The sequence below is a fragment of the Alligator mississippiensis genome, chromosome 1, assembly GCF_030867095.1.
Source record: "Alligator mississippiensis isolate rAllMis1 chromosome 1, rAllMis1, whole genome shotgun sequence".
NCBI lineage: Eukaryota > Metazoa > Chordata > Crocodylia > Alligatoridae > Alligator > Alligator mississippiensis.
In genome coordinates this window covers 138,224,774-138,248,181 of record NC_081824.1, presented here as the reverse complement: position 1 = coordinate 138,248,181, position 23,408 = coordinate 138,224,774, and the positions used below count along the sequence as shown (strand labels likewise).

The 23,408-nt window shown below is 47.0% G+C and overlaps 1 protein-coding gene across 2 annotated transcripts in view; it reads left to right on the top strand.

Moving 5' to 3' along the window:
* Positions 1–23,408, top strand: part of PLG (plasminogen) — a 77,211-nt gene that overhangs the window by 39,489 nt on the left and 14,314 nt on the right. The window contains exons 8-13 of one of the 2 annotated variants that reach the window (XM_014596762.3): positions 9,695–9,857; positions 11,258–11,388; positions 13,479–13,644; positions 19,701–19,864; positions 20,691–20,839; positions 22,875–22,968. In XM_014596762.3, the coding sequence (XP_014452248.1) occupies positions 9,695–9,857; positions 11,258–11,388; positions 13,479–13,644; positions 19,701–19,864; positions 20,691–20,839; positions 22,875–22,968 (867 nt within the window). Of the gene's footprint in view, positions 1–9,694; positions 9,858–11,257; positions 11,389–13,478; positions 13,645–19,700; positions 19,865–20,687; positions 20,840–22,874; positions 22,969–23,408 lie in introns of both variants that reach the window. The other variant, XM_019479886.2, reaches the window with a different exon arrangement.

Genomic DNA, 23,408 nt, shown 5'->3' with positions numbered 1-23,408 from the left:
ACTGGGATTTGCCAGTATCCCTTGGGCAAATCCAGCGTTGATATATATTGGGCTTCTCCGATTCTCTCTATTAACTCGTCCACCTGGAGCATGGGGAATGCATCAAAGGCTGCCAGTGCGTTTAACCTTCTATAATCAATGCATAGTCTCAGCAACCCATCCGGCTTTCGTACGGGGACCAATGGGCTTCTCCAAGGGCTTCGGGAAGGTCTCACCACTCCCAGTTGCAGCATGGAGTCCACCTCCTCCCACACGGCATCTAGCAAGTGGTGCGGAATGGGCCTCCACTTCTCCCTTACTATAGCCCCAGGGGGTGTCTTAATTGTATGCATTGTGCCCTGGACCCACCCCAGCTCTTTGCAGAACACATCCTGGAATTCCCGAATTACCTTCTGTGTTTCCTGCTTCTGTGGTTCAGACAAGTCTTCTCTTATCCTGATTAGCTGCTCTACCTCGCCGGACGGTGTCCCGTCTCGCTGTTGCCCTTGGGGCCCCAAATCCTCCCCTTCAGTTTCCCCAAAAGTTACCCAGCCCATCGGTTCTTTCCATTCCCACAGCAAGTTTACGTGGAAGATTTGCTTCTCCCGGCGATGTCCTGGCCGGTGCACTTCATAGTCCACGGGCCCGACTTGCCAGAGGATCTCAAAGGGGCCTTGCCATTGCATTAGGAACCAGCTCGTGGACGTGAGTAATAGCACTAGTACCTGCTGCCCAGGTTCAAAGACCCGCTCCTTGGTGCTGTTGTCATATCTCTCCTTCTGCCGCGCCTGGGCGTCTCTCAAATTCTCACGGGCTATGGTCTGGGCCGTTCGTATCCTTTGTTGGAAAGCCTGTCAATACCCTGCTGGGTCCTGCAGCCCCCCGGCGTCCCGCTCCCACTCTTCTCGGAGGACCTGCAGCCATCCCCTCGGGCGATGCCCGAGGACCAGCTCGAATGGGGAAAACTTCATGGAGTCCTGAGGGGTATCTCTGAGAGAGAATAGGACTAACAGCAACAGCAAATCCCATTTCCGAGGATCCCCCTGGATGCACCGTTTCAATACTCTTTTTAGGGTGCCATTCAATTGTTCCACCAGCCCGTTGGTTTGGGGATGGTACACCGCGGTTCGTATTTGCAGGGTCTGACACACCACCTTCATGACACCGGACATGAAGTTCCTGCCCTGGTCGGTCAAGATTTCTTTAGGGACCCCCATTCTTGTGACCCATTTTATCAATTCTTCCACCACCCGGGGAGCCGTGGCGGCTCGCAATGGGACGGCTTCGGGATACCACATCGTGTAGTCCACCATGACTAGAATATACTGGTGGCCGGAACTGCTACGGGGTAAGGGTCCCACAATGTCTAGGGCTACCCTCGCAAAGGGGGTATCTATGACCGGCATTGGCTGTAAAGGGGCCCTAGCTGGGCGCTCGGTCCGGGTCTTCTGGCACTCTGGGCAGGCTACACATTGGCGGGCCACCTCCTCTCCCATCTCGGGCCAAAAGAACCACCGTCCTACCTTGGCCAGGGTTTTATCTCGCCCCAAATGGCCCCCCAATGGGCTCGCATGGGCGAGTTGCCAGACCGCCTGGCGGAACTGTCTCAGGACCACCAGCTGCGCTTCTGCGGGGCCCCCCCTCCTGGGCCCTGGCACGCGATAGAGGAGGTGGTTCCTTACCTCGAACTGGGGTTGCTCTCCTCTGGGTGATGTGGCCTCATCCCGGTCCTCGTGGGCTCGTCTCCAGAGGGTTTTGAGTTCCGGGTCCTCGTTCTGTGCCTCCTGGAACTGTCGGCTACTGGAGATACGGCTTAGGTCGAAGTTTATGGGTCCCTTGACATCGGTCGGATCTGTTTCTTCCTCGCCCAGCCACCCTTCGCTGGTTCCCATCTTTTTACGGGTGAGTTCTACGTCTTTCACTCGCTCCAGCACATCGTAGAGGGGTGCCCAATCCCGGCCTAGTAGCATCTTGCACGCCAGCTTCGGCACCACTCCTACGAGTAGCTCCCCTTGGTGCTCCATGACGCGCAGCTGTATCCATTGTCGCCTTACGCGTTCGGTCTCACCATGGAGGCAGGCCACCATCACTGGTGGGGCCTCCCTTCCATCTCGCCGTCAGACCATGTCGGCTCTTACCATAGATTGGGCGCGCCCGGAGTCAAGAGTGGCCCGTACAGGCTGGCCGTCCACCCAGGCTTTGACGATCGGGCGGCTCCACGTTGCGTTTCCCTCACAGCTGGCGTAGCTACAATCCTTAGGTTCCCCCACCTCCGTGTTGCGGCGCCGGTCAGGGAAGCTTCTGGGTTGATTAGCTGGGACCCATTGTGCAGTGGGTTGCATGGGGCATTCTCGCGAGAGGTGCCCCCTCTGCCCACAGCGGAAACATACTACGTCTTTGCCAGCACCCCAGATAGGGGCCCGCCGCCACTCAGCCTCTTTCAGAGGCGGTGATGCTGGCCTCGGGTTTCTCTTCCTTCAGATAACTCGCCTCTGCAGCTGCGTAGGCTTCTTCCAGCTTTAACGCTTCCTCACAATTCCGAGGGGCGTGTTGCCGCACCCAGCGCTGCGTCCTCTCTTCCAGGTCGATCTGGAACTGCTCCAGAACGACCAGATCCGCCAGATCCTTGCGGTCGGACCCCACTGGGCTCACCCATTTGTCAAGCAGGTCCCGCAGCAGCTGTAGTAGCACCAGGGAACGCCTCTCGTCGGGCCCTTTCTTAGCCCGGAATAGGTGCCGGTAATAGTCTGGGCTAATCTCTAGTCAATAGAGTACGGCTTGTTTCACCCGTTCGTAGTCCCGGGCCTCCTCCTGCGGGATGGCCCGGTAGGCTGCCTGTGCCACCCCGACTACCAGGGCTCCCGACTGGCTGGCCCAGTGCTCCTGGGGAAGGCCGGTCATCAAGGCGTGATGCTCGAAGGCCTCTATGTATGCCTTGGGGTCATCGTCCTTTGTCATTTTTGGCATCTTAAAAGATACCTGGCCTCGCCTGAGCCATTCTTGCTGTTGGTCAAACATCTACTGCTGAGAGCCGACAATTTGGGTGAGGGCCTGCAGGTTTTGTCCCAAAACCTCAAGCGCTGTCATAGGCATGGGTTGGGCGCCGGCGTAGGCTGCCATGTCTGGGTCTTCCATGTTCCCGGCCAATGCACCACTTTGTACCCGCCTCCGCTCTACCAGGTGTTCGTGCGCCGCCTTTGCCTGAGCCCCGGGCTTCGTGCGCCCTGACTCTGGAAAGGTACCCCGGAGGTTACCCCGGCTGGTATCGGGGGGGCCCCTGAACTCGCCTGCCACGACTTTGATGATATCTTCAGTGCGGGGGCCCACCCTTGGGGTACCCACCTGTGTCGGCGTGTCCCTCGACAGGTAACCTTGGGGCTCCGTCCTCCCCTACACCCCGTCCACTCACCACCTTAGGCTCTTCCTCTTGGGGGTCTCCACGTCACCCCTGGCTTGTCACCCCCTTGCCTCAACACGCCGTCCGTCAGCAATGGTCTTTGGGCTGGGCATACTGCCTATGGGGACACCAGCCCACTCCCTCTGTCCTCGTACCTGCGCTCCCCCAGGGGTCCGCGGGGGTGCTGTACTTCCTGCCGGCTCTGCTCTGTATTAGGCACCCGGTTGCCTCACCGGTGCCTTCTGTCTTACTGCAGCTGGCCTCCCTGCCGCTCCTGCCGCTCCCGCTGCAGCTGACCTTGCTCCCCACTCCGTAACCTGGGATCCAGCGAGCTCCCCCTTCTGTCCGGCTACCAGCGCTGCCACCGGCTTCTCCACCGGTTCCGCCGATAGTCTCAGTGCTGGTCTCTCCACCAGCACAGCTGCCAGCTGCTCTGCTCCGTTTCTCAGAGCCGTGATTGGCTCCACCTCCTCCGCTCCCACACTCCGCAGGTGGCGGCTGACTCCCTGCTTGCTGGAGCTTCTCTCCCCAGCCTCCTTCGTCCAGCTGCCCCGTTGCCTCGGCGGGGCCGCCTTTTGTTTCTCCCGGCCGGCGTGCCCCGCCCCCGCCACTCAGCCGCAGCCGGATAAACACCAGGCTGACGACCTGCGCCGGCAGTGCCGGCGCGTGGACTTCCTTCGGCTCCTCTGGCCCTGCGGGAAGTAAGCGGAACCCTTTACCACTGCGGGGGTTTCCCGGCATCCCCGCTCACCTGGGACAATGCCATATAGCTCATTGGGCTGGGCCCAAGCAGAGTCAACAGCATTTCAAGCCACAGTGATCCCACAGCTCAGCACTGCCCAGTATGTGTATGTACTTCAGATACCCCCACAAAGGATCCTTGTGCTATTCAGTCTTCCACTCGAGACTGGAACCAGGGGTTTCATAGATTCATAGATGTTAGGGTCGGAAGGGACCTCAATAGATCATCAAGTCCGACCCCCTGCATAAGCAGGAAAGAGTGCTGGGTCTAGATGACCCCAGCTAGATACTCGTCTAACCTCCTCTTGAAGACCCCCAGGGTAGGGGAGAGCACCACCTCCCTTGGGAGCCCGTTCCAGACCTTGGCCACTCGAACTGTGAAGAAGTTCTTCCTAATGTCCAATCTAAATCTGCTCTCTGCTAGCTTGTGGCCATTGTTTCTTGTAATCCCCGGGGGCGCCTTGGTGAATAAAAACTCACCAATTCCCTTCTGTGCCCCCGTGATGAACTTATAGGCAGCCACAAGGTCGTCTCTCAACCTTCTCTTGCGGAGGCTGAAAAGGTCCAGTTTCTCTAGTCTCTCCTCATAGGGCTTGGTCTGCAGGCCCTTGACCATACGAGTTGCCCTTCGCTGTACCCTCTCCAGGTTATCCGCATCCTTCTTGAAGTGTGGCACCCAGAATTGCACGCAGTACTCCAACTGCGGTCTGACCAACGCCCTATAGAGGGGAAGTATCACCTCCCTGGACCTATTTGTCATGCATCTGCTGATGCACGATAAAGTGCCATTGGCTTTTCTGATGGCTTCGTCACACTGCCGACTCATGTTCAACTTGGAGTCCACTAGGACTCCAAGATCCCTTTCCACCTCTGTGCCACCCAGCAGGTCATTCCCTAGGCTGTAGGTGTGCTGGACATTTTTCCTCCCTAGGTGCAGCACTTTGCATTTCTCCTTGTTGAACTGCATCCTGTTGTTTTCTGCCCACTTGTCCAGCCTATCCAGGTCTGCCTGCAGCTGTTCCCTGCCCTCCGGTGTGTCCACTTCTCCCCATAGCTTTGTGTCATCTGCAAACTTGGACAGAGTACATTTCACTCCCACGTCCAAGTCGCTGATGAAGACATTAAAGAGTATCGGTCCAAGGACCGAACCCTGCGGGACCCCACTGCCCACACCCTTCCAGGTCGAGACCGACCCATCTACCACGACTCTTTGGGTGCGACCCTCTAGCCAGTTCGTCACCCACCGGACTGTGCAGTCATCCACATCACAGCCTCTTGATTTGTTCACCAGTATGGGGTGGGATACCGTATCGAAGGCCTTCCTGAAGTCCAAGTATACGACATCCACCCCTCCTCCTGTGTCCAGGCATTTCGTAACCTGGTCATAGAAAGAGACTAGATTGGTCAGGCACGATCTGCCCGCCACAAACCCATGCTGGTTTCCCCTCAGCATAATTTGTCCTGCCGGGATCTCACAAATGTGAGCCTTGATAATTTTTTCAAATACTTTACCAAGGATGGAGGTGAGACTGACCGGCCTATAGTTGCCCGGGTCCTCCTTCCTCCCCTTTTTGAAAATGGGGACCACGTTAGCCCTTTTCCAGTCCTCCGGGACTTGGCCTGTGCGCCACGAGCATTCGAATATTCCCGCCAGTGGCTCTGCAATGACGTCGGCCAGTGCCTTCAGCACCCTCGGATGGAGCCCATCCGGGCCTGCCGACTTAAAGGCATCCAGTTCTTCCAAGTGACTCTGCACCACCTCAGGATCTACGCATGGAAGTCTGGCACCTTGCTGCTGCCTCTCTACAACCCCAGTGAGAGACTTGTCGTGCCCCTCGCTTAGGAACACCGAGGCAAAGAACTCGTTGAGGAGTTCAGCCTTGTCCCCCCTATCTGTCACCAATTGCTTCTGCCCATTTAGCAGGGGTCCTATTCCTCCCTGGGCCTTCCTTTTACTCCCAATATATCTAAAAAACAATTTCTTGTTGTCCTTTACTTGGGTTGCCATCCTCAGCTCCATGGTAGCTTTGGCCCGCCTAACTGCCTCCCTACAAGCACGAGCAGAGGAGGTATATTCATCTTTAGTGATCTCACCCTGTTTCCACTTTTTATGTGCTCCCCTTTTGGCCCTTAGGCTGCCCTGGATTTCTCTGGTCAGCCATGGAAGCCTCCTGGCCCCTTTCCCTCTTTTGCCTCGCTCGGGGATCATCTTGCTTTGTGCCCAAAGGATCATTTCCTTTAGGCACAGCCATCCTTCTTGGGCACCCATCCCATCAAAACTCCTACTCTGCAGTGCTTCCTTGACTAATCGCCTGAGTGCAATGAGATCAGCTTTCCTAAAGTCTAGCACTTTTACCCTACTAGTTACCTTACCCACTCGCCGTCTTATGTTGAATTCTATTATAAGGTGATCACTGTCTCCCAGATAGCTACCGATCTGGAGGTCCCCTATCATGTCATCTCCCGTTGCCAATACCAGATCCAGTATGGCATTCCCCCTAGTGGGACCATACACCTCCTGTTTCAGGTGGAGGTCCTGTACACAAGTTAGAAACCTGCATGAGCGATGGGACCTTGCTGTCTGCGTCTCCCAGCAGATGTCCGGGTAGTTTAGGTCCCCCATGACTACCGCCTCTTTAGCTTTTATGGTCTCCGAGAGTTGCCTCAGGAGCCCCGCATCTATTTCTTCCCCTTGGTGCGGGGGTCTGTAGCAGACCCCTACCACCAAATCCCTTTCTCCTTGCCCCCCATGTAGCCTAACCCACAATCCTTCTACTTCCTCAGCCTCGGATTCTGTCTTGATGAGGGTTGATGTATATTGCTCACTGACATAAAGTGCAACCCCCCCCCCCTTTCTTCCCCGACCTGTCCTTTCTATACAATCTATAGCCCTCAATATGTACCGCCCAGTCATGGGATGAATCCCACCAGGTCTCTGTTAGCCCCACTAAGTCATAGGTGTTTAGTGCAAGCAGGAGCGCTAGTTCATCCTGCTTGTTCCCCATGCTCCTAGCATTAGTATATAGGCACTTGAGCCCTGCGACTGGCGCCTTTGCTGCCCCCCCGCTCCCAGTCCCATGGGGCCCATTGTTTCTTACCTTCTTGTTCCTTACCTGTTCTGTTGTGCTGGCCTCCCCATGGCTTTCAGGTTCCCAATGTTCTCCTTCTTCAGGCTGGGCTGTCCTTGTGGGTGCCACATGGTTTGGTGGTCCACAGCTTCCCCTGCCCTCGTACTCCCCTCCTCCCGATGAGCCTAGTTTAAAGCCTGCTGGAGGAGATCCGCCAACCTAGAAGAAAACACACGCTTAACTTTGGGGGACAGGTGAAGCCCATCCCAGCTGAGCATGTCCCTCATCGTGATGTGCGGGTCATGGTCCAGGAAGCCGAAGCCTGCCTCGAGACACCACTGCCGAAGCCGCCAGTTGGTCTCTCTGATGCAGTTCTCCTGCCGTCTTCCTCGTCCGGTCACTGGTAGGATGGAAGAGAAAACCACTTGGGCACCGAACTCCTTCAGCACGCCACCCAGAGCACAGTAGTCCGCCATCAAGTGATCGGGGGTTCCCCTGGCCGCATCATTAGTACCCACATGGACTAGGACCATGGGGTAATAATCGGTGGGCTTGATCCTGGCCTGGATTACCTCCGTCACATCCCGAATCTTTGCTCCAGGGAGGCAGCATACCTCTTGTGCCGGGGGGTCCTGGCGACAGATGGGTCCTTCCGTACCTCTCAGGATGGAGTCTCCTATGACGAGCACTCGTCGCCTCCTCCTCTGGGTCCTCGTGGATCTCTTGATCTGTTTGGAGCATGAAGAACGTGGTGTTTCTTCTTGCCCAAGGGTTTCCTCCTCCCCTTCCATCTCCTGCAGGGTCGCCAGGGCCTCGTACCTGTTCACCAGTCGGACTGGAGAAGCTGGTACCGGTTCACTGCGTGCCGCTCCGTGTTCTTGTTACAATTCCTGGGATTCTCCAAAAATGTATATGCAGATGAGGCACAGAGCAACCTGTTCCAGCTCCACCTCTAGGAGGGCGGGCAGAGGGATTAAAAAATAAACTGGAGCATTTATTGACATGTGAGGTGCCTCAAGCTGTATTGTTTAGCTTAAGATTGAAGGAAAAACAAACATAACTTCATTGCAATAAGTTAAAAAAGGCTGTGTAACAGGAGCTTCATTAACAGGAGCAGTGAACAGACAGCAGAATTGCAGAACAAAGGCTAGCTTGATTGGTGGAACATCAAGACCACTGAAAAGAATAGAGGATAATTAACACTTGTGAAATGAAAAGTTTAGAAGGAATGTGGTAGATTATAATTAACCATGAAGCCAATTGACTCCCTCAGCACTGAACCAGTGAGTTCCTCCCCCCCACAAATATTGTCTGGATCCATCCCTGGATTTGCTGGATATAATTCACTTAAAAACAACCATTTATTGAGGAAGGAGAATTTTTTGTTAATCATAGTTAATCAAAATAGTTTAAAGGCACCCCTCCATAATTTTTCTGAATTTGTTGCCATCCTACTTGAGAACCACTGCTGTATTGCCTTAACTTGTTTCAGTGGTTCTCAGTTGGGGTTATGCTGCTGCCACCACAGACAGGTGAAGGTGCCTCGCACATCTTGTATGGAGCTTGACTGGCAAGCAGTTGCAGTGGATAAATGTCATGCATACAGGAGTGCCCACCCTTACTGAGGCTTTCCTGGTCCAACCCCACAAGTTTCTTCCAGAAACAGAGGTGCATGGGGCAGATCCATCTCATGGCAGCAGAACAGTTGTCTGGTGAAACACAGGAAATCCACAGGTTTTAAATTTTAAAATTTTGAAAATCCAAAATAGGAGAATCAGTGAAGAGTATGTCATAGATTCATAGATGCTAGGGTCAGAAGGTACCTCAACAGATCATCAAATCTGAACCCCTGCCTAGGCAGGAAAGAGTGCTGGGGTCAGATGACCCCAGCCAGATGCCTATCCAGCCTTCTCTTGAAGACCCCCAAGGTAGGGGAGAGCACCACCTCTCTTAGAAGCCCATTCCACATTTTGGCCACCCTTACCATGAGGAAGTTTTTCCTGATATCTAGCCTAAAGCTGTGCTCTGTCAGTTTGTGACCATTGTTCCTTGTTACACCAAGAGGCGCCCTGGTGAACAGAGCATCTCCGAACCCTTGCTGCGTCCCCCTAATGAATTTGTAGGCAGCCACAAGATCACCTCTCAGCCTTCTCTTGCGGATGCTGAAGAGGTCCAGGTCCCTCAGTCTGTCCTCATAGGGCTTGTCCTGTAAGCCCCTAACCATACGAGTGGTCCTCCTCTGGACCTTCTCAAGTCTATCAACATCCCTCTTGAATTACAGCATCCAAAACTCGATGCAGTACTCCAACTGTGGCCTGACCAATGCCTCATAGAGGGGAAATATCACCTCTGTATGTCTTCTTTACATTTTGGTCTTGCCACAGTCTTCTGTAAACCTCACTTTTGTAGAAAAGAAAAGTATGCTCCACATTTTGCAAAATGAAAGAGTTCACTTCCTTACATCTCTTTAAGGTGCTGTTTATTTCTCTTCGTGTTTTTTCTGTTGTAGCTACACCCCCACCAACTACTGGACAAGGCCTTCAGTGTCTTGCAGGAAATGGAGATAATTATCGAGGCAAAATAGCCATCACAGAATCAGGAAAGACTTGTCAAAACTGGGCTTCTCAGTTTCCTCACAAACATGCTCGGACCCCTGAGAACTACCCATGCAAGTAAGTCAAGACATCTTTATTCTCCAGACCCACATAGAAGTACCTAGGAACATAGTTACTGTATTTACCTGACTCTAAGTTGACCCTGAATTTTAAATGACCCCCCCAATAATTAGATTCTATACATAGAAATTTTATAAATTTATAGTAATTTTCCATGTATAGAATCTAAATGTTGGAGAGTCGTCTTTATTTCATCCTCCCACCCGCTCACTGCAGGGGAGCAGGCAGTGGTGGGGCAGGTGGTATGGAGAGGTCAAGCAGCTTGTCCCCTGCTTGTGCCTGCCCCCCTGCCACCTTTGCCCCTTGCCTACCTCCTCCCTCACAGCATCCGCCCCTCCCTTGTGTCCCAGCCTCTGCTCCCTATTTTCCCCTCCCTTACCCTTGCTTCACATCAGCAGGCTCCATCCTCATCGCAGCCTGTGGCACTAAACATGGCCTCAGCCCCGATCAGCCCCTGTAGCAACTACACAGGCTGCATGCAGCTGCTATGGGTCTGGGCTGGAGTGTGGATGGATCTTGACAGTGTGGAGGAAGGGTAAGTGGGGGCAGGGGGTTGAGGAGCAAGAAGGAGAGGAGGGGTTGCGTGGGTAGGGAGATAAGGGGAAGAGCTGGTGGGTGGAAGAAGGCAGCAGCTGTGGCTATGGCCATGACCCCAGGTAGAGGCTGGAGCCTGAGCCACAACAGCCACACCCCCCTTCCCCCCTCTCCCACTCTCTTGATTCTAAGATGAGGGGCTTTCCCCCCATGTTAAACAGGGGAAAAGACCTTGTCTTAGAATCAAGTTAATGCAGTATTTCATGATGATCTAGACACAAAAATTAAAAGTGGAATGATTTTCTTCAACTACATTGCTAAATTCTCTTTTCTCCCAAACTATTTCAGCTCATTATTCTTGTTTACTTCTTTATTTCTTGAACCTTATTTTTGTTTCTCCTGTGTTGCTTCTCTTTCTTGTTCCTTTATTCTCAAGTACTTATCCATCCTCTTCCTACTCTTCCTTTCCCCACTCACATCCATCCTTTTATTGTATTTCAGGTCCATGTGTCTCTTTGTATAGTAAAGAAATTAGACAAGATAACTTTCCTGCTACCCTTATTCTTTCACCATGTGCTTTAGCTACAGAGACACAATGAAAAATAGTTTCCAGTATCAGAAAAGGTCTTCAGCTGATCTAGATTGTTGACCAGACCAAAACCAATAGCATGCTGCAGTAATCTATAGCATAAATAAATGTCACCAATTAACATTTTACCAGCAATATTCAGTTTCCAATTAATTCAAAAGAAAACAGGTCAAGAAAATTTTTCACCCCCCTCTCCATCTTCTCCTTTCCTGAGTACATGTCCATTATTTGATGTTCATGAGAATTTTATTTCCACATAGTTTTTCTGTTTCAGGGCCTTAGATGAAAACTATTGTAGAAACCCTGATGGTGAGAGTAGGCCTTGGTGCTACACTACCAGCAAAGATGTCCGATGGGAGTATTGTAGCATACCTAGTTGTGAAGAGACAAAAGTGGAAATCACTGGTAAGAAGAATGGGATGCATCTGAAATGTGGAAGCTGAAGGAACAGTGGTGATGGTCATTTTTTATTAACAATCCCAAATACATCTTTATTCAGTTATATTATGATGGCTTATTTATCATGCTGTAGTTTTTCCTTTCACCATTAGTTCTTTTTTCTAAAGTCAGAAAAAGTTTTGAAAACAGAATGAAGAGTTTAAAAAATAAAAGGGGAAAAACAGAACAGGAAAAATCTTGAATGAATGTCATTAATTCTATTGCATTCAGTGGGAAAAAAAGAGAAAAATGTGATGAAAGGGAAGTAAAAATGCAAACTGAAAAAAAATTTGAGCACATATTTGTTTTAGTTCAAACTTTCCGATTAAAGCTATAAGCATATTTTTTAAAACCCTGCTGTTTGGTGAGAAAACATTTTGGTCCAAAAATTCTAACTAGTTTTACAAGTACAGTAGAATAGTAGTACATTAGGGCACTAATGATTCAAATTGCTTGCTATATTCAAGTATATTAAGACACAACAACAGGGAGTCAGTGGGTGCATTACATGCGCAGTTAGCATGCAGAAATAAACCCTGGTGCAGTTCACGCCAAAGTTAATGGTGCAGCATCTATACTTGCACCTGGGACTACAGCAGTTAGAGTTGCGGCTGGCAGGGGCCCCGGAGGTCAGCCCCTGGCTTTGGGTGGCAGCGGCAGGCTGGCTGGGGCACAAGGGTGCTATAGTGCACAACTAGCTGGCAGGCAGCCATTGTACTGTAGTACCCTCATGCCCCAACCAACCCCAATCACCATCTACACATGCACTGAGGCAGCATAAATTACTCCACTGTAGGATAGTATTTGCCTTGGACAGTACTATCCTGAAGCAGAGATAATTAATTTACTGTCCCCTAATACAGGTACACATGTAGACAGTGATGCTTTACTGCAGAGCTAATTAGTTAGTTCCGCAGTCAAATGCACATGTAGATGCACCCAGTATATAGCAAATCAACAGAAGCTGCAAAAGCTTAAGAGAGAATACTAGTTTCCAAATTCCAACTTCTTAAAAATCCAGCCCAAAACATCCATTTGCTTAACAATCCTAACCTATACAACATTAAAAAAATATTAAAAGACTCTTCATCCAATCAGAAGGAAATCATCAACCTTATCACAAGCATAGCACACTTCATAAAGTAAAGATACACCTAATGCAAAGCCACAGCTCCTCCTCCCCCACCCCTAGCCCCTTCCCCAAATCCGGGGTACAGGCAGTCCTCGGACATATGGCACAATTAGTTCCTGAAAAAAGCATCTTAAATTGAAACGTTGTAACTCAGAACCAATTTTCTCATAAGAAACAATGTTATAAATGGGGGATTGGTTCCTGAACCAAGGCCTGATACCCTATTTTCACCAAAAATACCCGAGAATTTTGTACTCAATCAATTATAGATTAATAATATAGCTACATTAATGTATTTATATTGTAAATAGCAATCATATTGATTTGGAAGGACTTCTTTGAGGTGACTTTGCTGGACTTTTTGAAAGGCTCTTGGTTGGACTTTTTGAAGGGTTCTTGGCTGGAGTCTTCTCAGGAGTCTTGGCTGCAGGTTTTTCTGGAGTCTTGTCTGATTTCTTTAAAAAAGTGTCCAAGGAAGTTTGGACAGATGTTCTCCAAGGAGATGAGCAACACAGCAAACTTGTTCAAGCATTGTAAAGTCAAAACTGACATCATAAAGTTGAAACGAAGTGTCAATTTATAAACGTTGTAAGTGCGAAATGTTGTAACTTGAAACATTGCAAGTTGAGGACTGCCTGTATTTTGGATCTTACATATATTTTCTTGACCCCCTACTTTAAACAAATCTATATATAAAAATAGTGAAACCAAGATACAAATGCTTCTAATGAAGAAAATCCATGAAAATCATTAAACATCTCAGGAAATGCTCCTTTAGTACCTTAGGTTGAATGAGCTTGTCACAGGAAGCCATCTGCAACAGCCAGGCTAATCACTCACACTTATCTTCTCTTTTTTCTGTTATCATTTATAAATATTGGTGTAAAACATTGCTAAAGGGAGTGGTTTCTGTTATTTACTACAGCTGAAGCTGTGGATGAGCAGGTTCCAAACACTGAAGATTGCTATCAAGGCAATGGTGCGACTTACCGTGGCACAACTTCATTGACTGTCTCAGGAAAGCGATGCCAAGCTTGGAGGTCCATGTCACCACACAGTCATAAGAAAACCCCAGCAGCTTTCCCAAATGCGTATGTTTCTTTCAGTCATCATCACAATATTGGTGCCGGCATTTTTGAAAATGTATTAATTGCACTTTCTACTTGAGGGACACTGTGTCAAATTAAAATTCATTTCTGCAAACTGTTAATGTCTATAATATCTAATATTAACATCTGTTAATATCTGTTAATGTGTTCTATATCTATATTATCTAATATCACTTAAAGGATTTCAGATTCAGAATTTTTGGTCTTTGTTTAGAGTATTTAATTTCACCAAGCTTGAGCAATGAAAATTAGTGTAATTAATTTCATTTGCCGTATCTTCTTACCAGCAAAGCTGAAAGAGAATATACTCTATAAAACATAACTTTTTTCCTATTTTTTAAATGTGGGAACATTTCCGTTATTCTAAGGGCCCTGCTACATGTTCAGAAAAGGATTTGGGGGTTACAATGGACAGTAAAATTGATATGAGTCAGCAGTGTGCCCTTGTTGCCAAGAAGGCTAACAGCATACTGGGCTGCATTAGTAATAGCATTGCAAGCAGATTGAGAGAAGTAATTATTTCCCTCTATTCAGTGCTGGTGAGGCCACATCTGGAGTACTGTGTCCAGTTTTGGAGCCCCCACTACAGAAAGGATGTGGACAAGTTGGAGAGAGTCCAGCAAAGGGCAGCAAAAATGGTTTGGGGGCACATGATTTCTAGGAGAGGTTGAGGGAACTGGTCTTATTTAGTCTAGAGAAGAGAAGACTGAGGGGGATTTAATAACAGCTCTCAACCACCTGAAGGTTGGTTACAAAGAAGATGGAGCTAGACTGCTCAGTAGTGGCAGATGGTATAACAAGAAGCAATGGTCTCAAATTGCAGCAAGGGAAGTTTAGGGAAAACTTTCTCAGCAGAAGTGTGGTAAAGCACAGGACCAGGCTACCAAGAGAGGTTGTGGAATCTCTATCCTTAGAGGTTTTTAACCCCTGGGTAGACAAAGCCTTGGCTGGGATGATCTAGTTGGGGATGATTTTGGTTTGAGCAGGGGGTAGTACTAGATGATCTCCTAAGGTCCCTTCTAATCCTAACTTTGTATGCTTCTGTGAAATTAAAGCTGTATGAAAACCACCTATAGAGTTGTTACACATTTTCAAGTATGAACTTTATAGCTAGTTGGCTCTTTTAAAAGCTGGATAGTCATTATTATGGTGCAATAATTACTTTGTGCATATGGCAAATATAAATTTATTGCACAATTAACCAGTTAATTGTGTAACATATGTAATACTTAGCAGGGCTCTAAGTGTTTATAAAAAATACTTTTCGCAAAATTTAAATTTGGGGATAAATGTACAAACAATTTAATTTTATTCTTATATAACTGAGTTATCATAACTCTTCCAATAATCAGACATGACCAAATTTTGGTCATATGCTGAAATGTACACCTTATTCAGTATTTGAAGGTGTTTTTACATGTACTGTGGTGGAGGGAGGGAAAGACTTAATTAGAGTGGCTTTAAGCAGAGGCAATGTATAGGGGTTGCCACTTGCCACCCTGCCACCACTGGTGTCTGTGGGCAGTCCCTGATTGCTCCTGGTCACTGCTGCCGTCGGCACCTGCGGATGGTTGCCGACCCATGGTCGGCACTCACTACTCCCTGCCCACCCGACAGTGCCGGCAGCATCTGCAGGAGCTCCCCACTCACCGCCTCTGGGCTCCCATCGCTGTGCTTCTGCCACCACCGGTGCAGCCGTGCCCTCCCAGCTGCCGGGGCCATGCGCCATTCATGGCTCTAAGAGCCACTCTAGTTAAATTGCCCACAGTATCTCGTGTATCAGTGTCACTGTGCTTCAAAATGGTGGTGTGGGTGCTTTAACGCAAGCTCATCAAACAAGCTTTAGTTAAAGCACCCCTGCTTCCATTTTGAAACACAGGGATGCTGATACATGAGACGCGTAGGCTGGCTGGAGTGTGATAATTAGTGCCTGTTTTAAAATCCAATGCATTGAAAAATCCAAAAGGATGAAATTATTTATACGAATTACAAAATTAGTTATACAAATGTGTAGTATGTATATTCTTGAGGTAAATGTACTGCGTTAGGGCAATAGTCATAATTGGAATATGGGAAATGAGTATCATGCATTGCATTTTTTAGTTTTGTTCACAAACTTTGTTTACTTGTTAAATTCTTTGGACTATACAGATTCAGTGAGTAATCATTTATTCCACATGTAATGAAAGTTATAGATAGTTACCAATATGCTAGTCTGTATTGTGTTTTATCCCGCTTCGTTCCATCCAAAGTGTAGGACCAAAAAGGGACACAGTACTCCAGGTAAGACTGGGGAATGAGTGGTCAGGTTGCATAACTGTAGAGAAGGATCTAAGGGTTACAGTAAGATGAATATGAGCCAACAGTGTGCTTTTGTTGCAAAAAAGGCCAACAGTATACCAGGTTGTATTAACAGAAACATCACTTACAAATAAAGGGAAATGATACCCCTTCTTTACTGAGCATTGGTGAGGCTCTCACCTAGAGAACTGTGTCTAGTTTTGGGCTCCATACTTTAACAAAGGTGTGGACAGGTTGGAAAGCATCCACTGCAGAGTGACAAAAATGATTAGAGGCCTGGAAACAAGTTTTATGAGAAAAGGCAGAAAGAGCTACAGATATTAATCTGGAGAAAAGAAGAATGAGGAGAGACTTAGTAACATTCTTCAAATACCCAAAAAATGATTATAAAGAGCAGTGGTGATGTGTAGGGGGTGCATGGGGCTGCTTGTGCACCCCTGAGAGCACCCTCACAGCTGCATTCCCTGCTTAGGTGGCAGGCGGGGGTGGGGGGGGCAGGCAGAAGCATTGGTGCCCTCCCTGAGAGTGCCAGCTGGGGAATTGGGGCACCAGGAGAAGTGCCACTGTCGCTTCTGGGCAGCGTTCCCTATTAGAGCCAGCTAAGAGGGAACGCTGCTTCTAGATTGGCGTGCATGACTGGCCACAGGGGATCACCCCCCTGGTCACTGACTGGCCGCTGGGGGGACAAGTGCCCCCCCCGACTCAGAAGGCACCAGTCACCCATGATAAAGAGGATGGAGATGGGATTTTCTCTGTGACTGTAGGGGACGTGACTAAGAGTAATGACGTCAAACTGGAGCACAGGCTGTTTAGGTTGGAAATCAGAAAAATTTTCTGAGTATAAGTGTGGTCAAAAATAGTAATTGACTACCTAGAGAAATTGTGGAGGGTAGGGCTAGGATCCAGAATGACCTGAATAGACTGGAAAAATGGTCCACAATGTATCAGACAGGATTAAACAAGGACATGTGCAAAGTCGTGCACTTGGGATGAAATAATTGCATGCACAAATACAAATCGGGGAAAGATTGGCTAGGCTGAAGTACTACAGAGAAGGCTCTAGGAATTACAGTGGACCATCAGCTGAATATAAACCAACAGTGTGCTCTTGTTCCCAAAGATGTTCATACATCTTAGGCTGTATGAACAAGAGAGACCTTACCTGGAGTACTGTGTCTTTTTGAGGCCCCACACTTCAAAAAAGATGTGGACAGATTGGAAAGAGTCCAGTGCAAAGGGAAGAAATGATTAGGGTCTAGGAGGCAAGACTTATGAGAAAAGGCTGAAATAATTAAGAGTATTTAGTCTGGAGAAGAGAAGACTGAGGTGGGATTTGATAACAGTCTTAAACTAACTGAAGGACACACAGACGATGGAGATGGGCTTTTCTTTGTGACTGTAGGGGACAGGACTAGGAGCAATGGCCTCAAGTTTCATCAGGGGAAATTTATTTTGGGAATTAGGGGGGACTTTCTGACTATGAGGGTGATCAAGCATTGGAACAAGCTACCTAGAGATGTTGTGGAATTTTCATCCCTGGAAATTTTCAAGAACAGGTTAGACAGACACTTGGCTGAGATGGCTTAGTCAAGGATGATCCTGCCTTGAGCATGGGGCTGGACTAGATGACTTCATTAAGTCTCTTCCAGTTCTATGATCCTATTGTATCTACTGTTTTGTATGAGGGCTGGTGTTTATTAGGGGTGTGCGAAGTGGGCTGTATTTGATTTGGATTCAGCCCAATTTGGGGGACAGTGATTCGATTTGCTGATTTGGATCACTGTCCTGATTCAATTCAGCTGAATCTGAACATTTGATTCTGATTCTGAGAATCAGTGATTTGGACATAGATACAGATTTATATGCTTTTTCTACTTACTTTGAGGTACCAGGCATGGCTCACGAATGCTGACACGGTGGGGCAGATGGAGCATCCCACAGGAGTATGGGGGGTGCCCCTGCGTGCTTGGCAGCAAACCCAGAAGTGGATCAGAAGTACTTCCAGTCCACTTCTGAGTCCTCTGCCAAGCACGCAGGGGACCCTGCCCCCCCCCCCGGCTCCCTGGCTTGGCGATCCGCCACAGGGGGACCCCAGGTGCCCCCTCACACCCAGGAGGTACCACGGGGGAGGGAGGAAGGGGTCCCCTGTGTACTCTGCAGCAGACCTAGAAGTGGAGTGGAAATATTTCTGGTCCACTTCTGGGTCTGCCACCGAGCATGCAGGGGACCCCCCTGCACTCTCGTGGGATGCTCCATCCGCCCCACCATCTCAATGTTCATGAGCTGCCTGGTACCTTGAGGTATGTAGAAAAAACATATAAGCTGTGTCTATGGCTGAATTGTTGAATATCTCTGAATCAAATTGGAGGCTTCCATTCAATCTGGAGAGATTAATGGGTCTCCTGATTTGATTCGGAGATTCAGCTACCAAATCAGGCCGAATCTCCTCCAAATTGAATTAGTGACTGAAGCTTCGCACAGCCCTAGTGTTTATACATGTGCTCTGGATGTGGGGGCATGGAGGGGGTGCTTTAATTAGAGAGGTTCCTAATTAAAGCACCTGGAGCTTTAGAAAAAGTGCTCCCACCACTATTTGAAGCGTGGGGATGCTGATACGTGAGAGGTGGGAGGCTGCTGGAGCACAATAATTGACACACTTCAGCAGACTTGATCAATTGAGTCTGCCCTGATGCACTGATATTACAGCATGTCAGAGCAGGCTCCTTTCTCATGTACAGGCACCCAAAGTTTTAAAGAACAAGTTATACAGACACTTGTCTAGAATGGTTTGACAGAGGTGATCCTGCCTTGAAGGATGGGGGCAGGATTGGACTAGGTGTCACTTCCAGTTCTATATTTCTATGAAAAAAAATTTCAAAATAAAAAAAAAAATCAATATTCAATTTTAAGCAGCTGTTTTGAAATTGTATTAAACTTTGAGTCAGTATTTTTAAATTTAAAAGGCAAAATTAAAACAGCATATCTTGAAATGATCAAAATGAAATGTTTCCATTAATCCAAGGCAGATTTTTTCTGGGTCTTCTCTTTATGAAGTTTTGAGATTTTGACACACTGTCCTGATTCAGGATAAGAAAATATTTTGACCTTGTAAAAATTCTAACACTGACCTTACAAACAGAGTTGCATGGGAGGAGTCCCATGGAATTCAATAGGATGATTCCTACTCATAAAGTTATTTTTGTTTTTAAGTTTTTTCTGCTCTTTTTATTGTAAGTGTTTTGAGGAAATGACCTTGTGCTTTCTTTCTTTATGTCTTTTAAAACATATTTTGATTTTTAAACATAATAGCCCCACTCTTAATGCATTATAGATCTGCTTGACTATTAATAAATAATTATGTCATTTATATAATTGCATCCATGTATTCATGCCTATTAGGAAATAATAATTTTATGATCTCAGGCATTACTTGGCAAATTGACATATTGGGCATCATTTGTGGTTGATATTCTGCAAGTGCTGTGTTATGTTTCCTCATTCCTCATAATCACAGCTATGATGGATTATGACCCATCTGCTAATATTGCCTTCTGCTAATATTGTAAGCATAAACAATATTTCATTCTATTTGGTAGCATAAGGATTTCTGCAGTATAAGCTATAAAATAAATGTATACCATTTCTGTTCTGTAGGTACCCACATCTCTTTTGTAGGTTTTCATAAGTTCTTTTAGAGCTATGTCAGAGAGAGAAATATGCTGTACTTTTTTTTGTAGGGACCTGAGGCTGAATTATTGCAGAAATCCAGATGGTGATAGAGCCCCATGGTGTTACACCACTGATCCAAGTGTGAGATGGGAGTTCTGCCATTTGAAGAAGTGTGGGGATTTGCAAACAGTTGTACAAAAGCCAGTCCAGACAACTACAGAATCAGGCACAGGTATGACTCGTCCCATTCAATAACCAGAAAAATATAACCTTTGTGGAAAAGTTCTACAGAACTGAATGTGGATTAAAAAAATTGGGATTTTTAGAAATTACTCTACATTATGATATATTTTAATAGACCCATCTTTAGTATATTGAGCTGTGCTACAGACTTGTAAAACAGAGATTCTGTATCAAAAGTTATACAGTTAGGACTTTTCAAAAGGAAAGAACAAGAAAAGAGAGAATTTAAAGGTTTTGTGACCTTATAATATTGAAAGAAACTTGACAATATAGTCAGAAGAACAAATGCAGCTGTGATAGGGATTTTGCTGATAATTATGATGATGATTTTCTAGGCAATGTGCATTTACATTTCAATTTTTTGACCTTGTAAAAATTCTAATTCCGGCCTTACAAACAGGTATGCCTGGGAGGAGTCAATAGAGAAATCCCATAGAACTATTATTCTGCCCAAGTGCAGCTGACATTTTGAGCCCAGTTTAGGTGTGGTTCCATATCACAGTCACGAGAGGACACTGACTTTAACCTTTCCTTTTTAAAATCAATCAATAAACCTAAACATCATGGCCACAAAGAAGGGATCCAAAATGTGAGCCAAGTGCAAATGATAGATGGATGTCTGCCTGAATCACCAGCCATCTTGAAACACGATTTTGGTCTCCTCTAACAATATCCCAGTCCACCATATCTTATAGCGCATTATATCCCACTGTTAGTTACTTTTTCAATTTATACTTGTTGATACAATCTCCGGATTTGACGCAGTGATAAAGGAAAAAAAAGAATCACTCTCCTTCTGTCTCTTTCTTTAGCAGACTGCATACTGGGAAAGGGTAAGGATTATCGTGGCACCACAGCAAAAACTGGGAGCGGCAAGACTTGTCAAGCATGGAGTTCTCAGACGCCACACACCCATGACTTTTTTACTCCACTGACTCATCCGCATGCAGGCCTAGAACAAAATGTAAGCAATTGTTATGGCAACTCATGCTCCTTTCCCTTTCCACAATGACACGTCTGTCAAGTATTAAAGGACATCTTTGTAGTTCAATATAGAATTTTCAGAACCTGATTCTGTAAGCTCTTACTCTTATGCAACCTGTCCAAGCTTCTCTGTGTGAGCCTTCAAAAAGTAGATTAAGCATGCGGTGCAGTAAAAACAATAGGGTGGGTTCCTGTTTGATGTATTTCTTTTTCCAGGTGACAGAATGCATTGAGGTAACATTCTGAATGCATAAAAGATCAATGATTTCTAACATAATGCCATCTTCTCTATATACCTTCCTCCCAGTTATGCCTTCTAAAAAATGACTGTGCCAATGAAAGCCTGTATAGATAAATATGTACCAATGATGTTTTTGGTCTTGTCCTAATCCACTGGGTATGATTATTCAGGGAGAAAAAAACACACCAAAAAATACTCATCCAATTTGGAAACCTTCTTAGGGGATGTCCACAGTGAGCATGAGGTTTGAAGGGGTAAAAAGCATTTATATATTGCTCAGATTGGGTCATTTAAAGCACTCATTTGCAGTTTGGGATAAAAGTGTGCTGGCAAGCTATGCCAAAGAGACTTGCAGAGCATCTGTGTAGTTCTAGGATGCACAGGACCCTTTGCAATCATCACACAGATGCTCCTTGCCACCTTATTGAGATCATAGAATCATAGAAGTCGGGTCGGAAGGGACCTTGTAGATCTTCAAGTCTGACCCCCTGCCTGGGCAGGAGGAAAACTGGGCTCAATTGACCCCAGTCAGGTAGGCATCAAGCCGCTTCTTAAAGGCCCCCAGGGTAGGAGCCAGCACCACTTCCCTTGGAAGCTGGTTCCAGATCCTAGCTGCCCTAACTGTGAAGTAGTTCTTACGGGTGTCTAATCTAAACCTACTCTCCAATAACTTGTGGCCGTTATTTCTTGTTATCCCGGGGGGCGCTGGGGGAAACAAGGTCTCCCCCAAACCCTTCTGGTCCCCCCTAGTGAGTTTATAGATGGTCACCAGGTCCCCACTCAGCCTTCTCTTGTGAAGGCTGAACAGGTTCAGGTCCCGTAGCCTCTCATTGTAGGGTCTGCCCTGCTGTCCCTGGATCATGAGGGTGGCCCTCCTCTGGACCCTCTCAATGTTGTCCACATCCCTCTTGAAGTGGGGTGCCCAGAACTGGACACAGTACTCCAGCTGTGGCCTGACCAGTGTCGCGTAGAAGGGGAGGATCACCTCCTTGGCCCTACTTAAGATGCACTTGTGGATGCACGATAGGGTCTGGTTAGCCCTGCCGACCGTGACCTTGCATTGCCGGCCCATGTTCATCTTGGAGTCAATAATGACTCCAAGATCCCTTTCTGCCTCCATGCTCTCAAGAAGGGAGTTTCCCATCTTGTAAGTGTGCTGCTGGTTACTACTGCCCAAGTGCAGCACCCTGCACTTGTCCGTATTGAAACGCATCCTGTTTTTGTTAGCCCACCCCTGCAACCTATCCAGGTCTTGCTGCAGTCTTTCCCTCCCTACTAATGTGCCCACCTCACCCCAAATTTTGGTATCATCAGCAAATTTAAACAGGTTGCTTTTCACCCGGTCATCCAAATCGCTGATAAGATCTTGAAAAACACTTAGCCTAATCAATGATGGTTAAACCTACTGAGTCAAGGCAACATCTAATGCTTTAGAAAACGCCACTCTACATTGAATCCCACTTCCCTGAGGTCCACAAGATGAACAGGAGCTTCAGGCTGGCTCTTTAGTGTGAATTTTGCCTGGTTGAAGACTTGCATTCATTCCACTTGCATGCTGTTTCGCTAAATTATTCTAATGGTCTTGAGAAAAAGAGAGCAAGGAATGTTAAAATGAAATATCTCAGTTATCAACAAGGCCATGAAAAAGCACCTGGAAAAAACTTTTAACATTTCGTTTTATATTATTGTAACAGCGTATATCAAAAAGGCATCTTTATTCCCTTTTTAATATTCAGGATTTTTATTGTTCATTTATTTTTGTGATTTTTTACAGTATTGTAGGAATCCCGATGGAGATATTAATGGCCCTTGGTGCTACACAACAGACCCAAGAAAAGCCTGGGATTACTGTGAAATTCCCAAATGCCGTAATTATCCTTTTAAAGACTATTTTTTCTTCCCTTTTAACATTCTTTGAAAACTATTGTGATAGGTAGTTTCATTTTTTTCAATCCAAGCAGTCTTTAACAATAGTTCTGTATTTGAAACTGTAGCTACATACCATATCTGCCTATAATAATTGGCTAAAATTTAAACAAGGCAGCATTCAATCTCTGCCAGATTAGCTGGGTTTCTTAATTGTATTTCAGTATCATCTAGAGGCCAGGGTTAGTCACTGCAAAGAGTTGGTTCCTGCCCCAAAGAAATGATAGCTTCTCTCCAATCTACATGCCATGTGTGTTCTTGTGAACAGCACACACAACGCTTTCCACACACTGATGCCCCTAACCAAGCAAAAACCAGAACAGGCAAGTAGAGTAAGGGATGGTATAAAATACATGTACCACAACTGTAAAACCCCATTCTC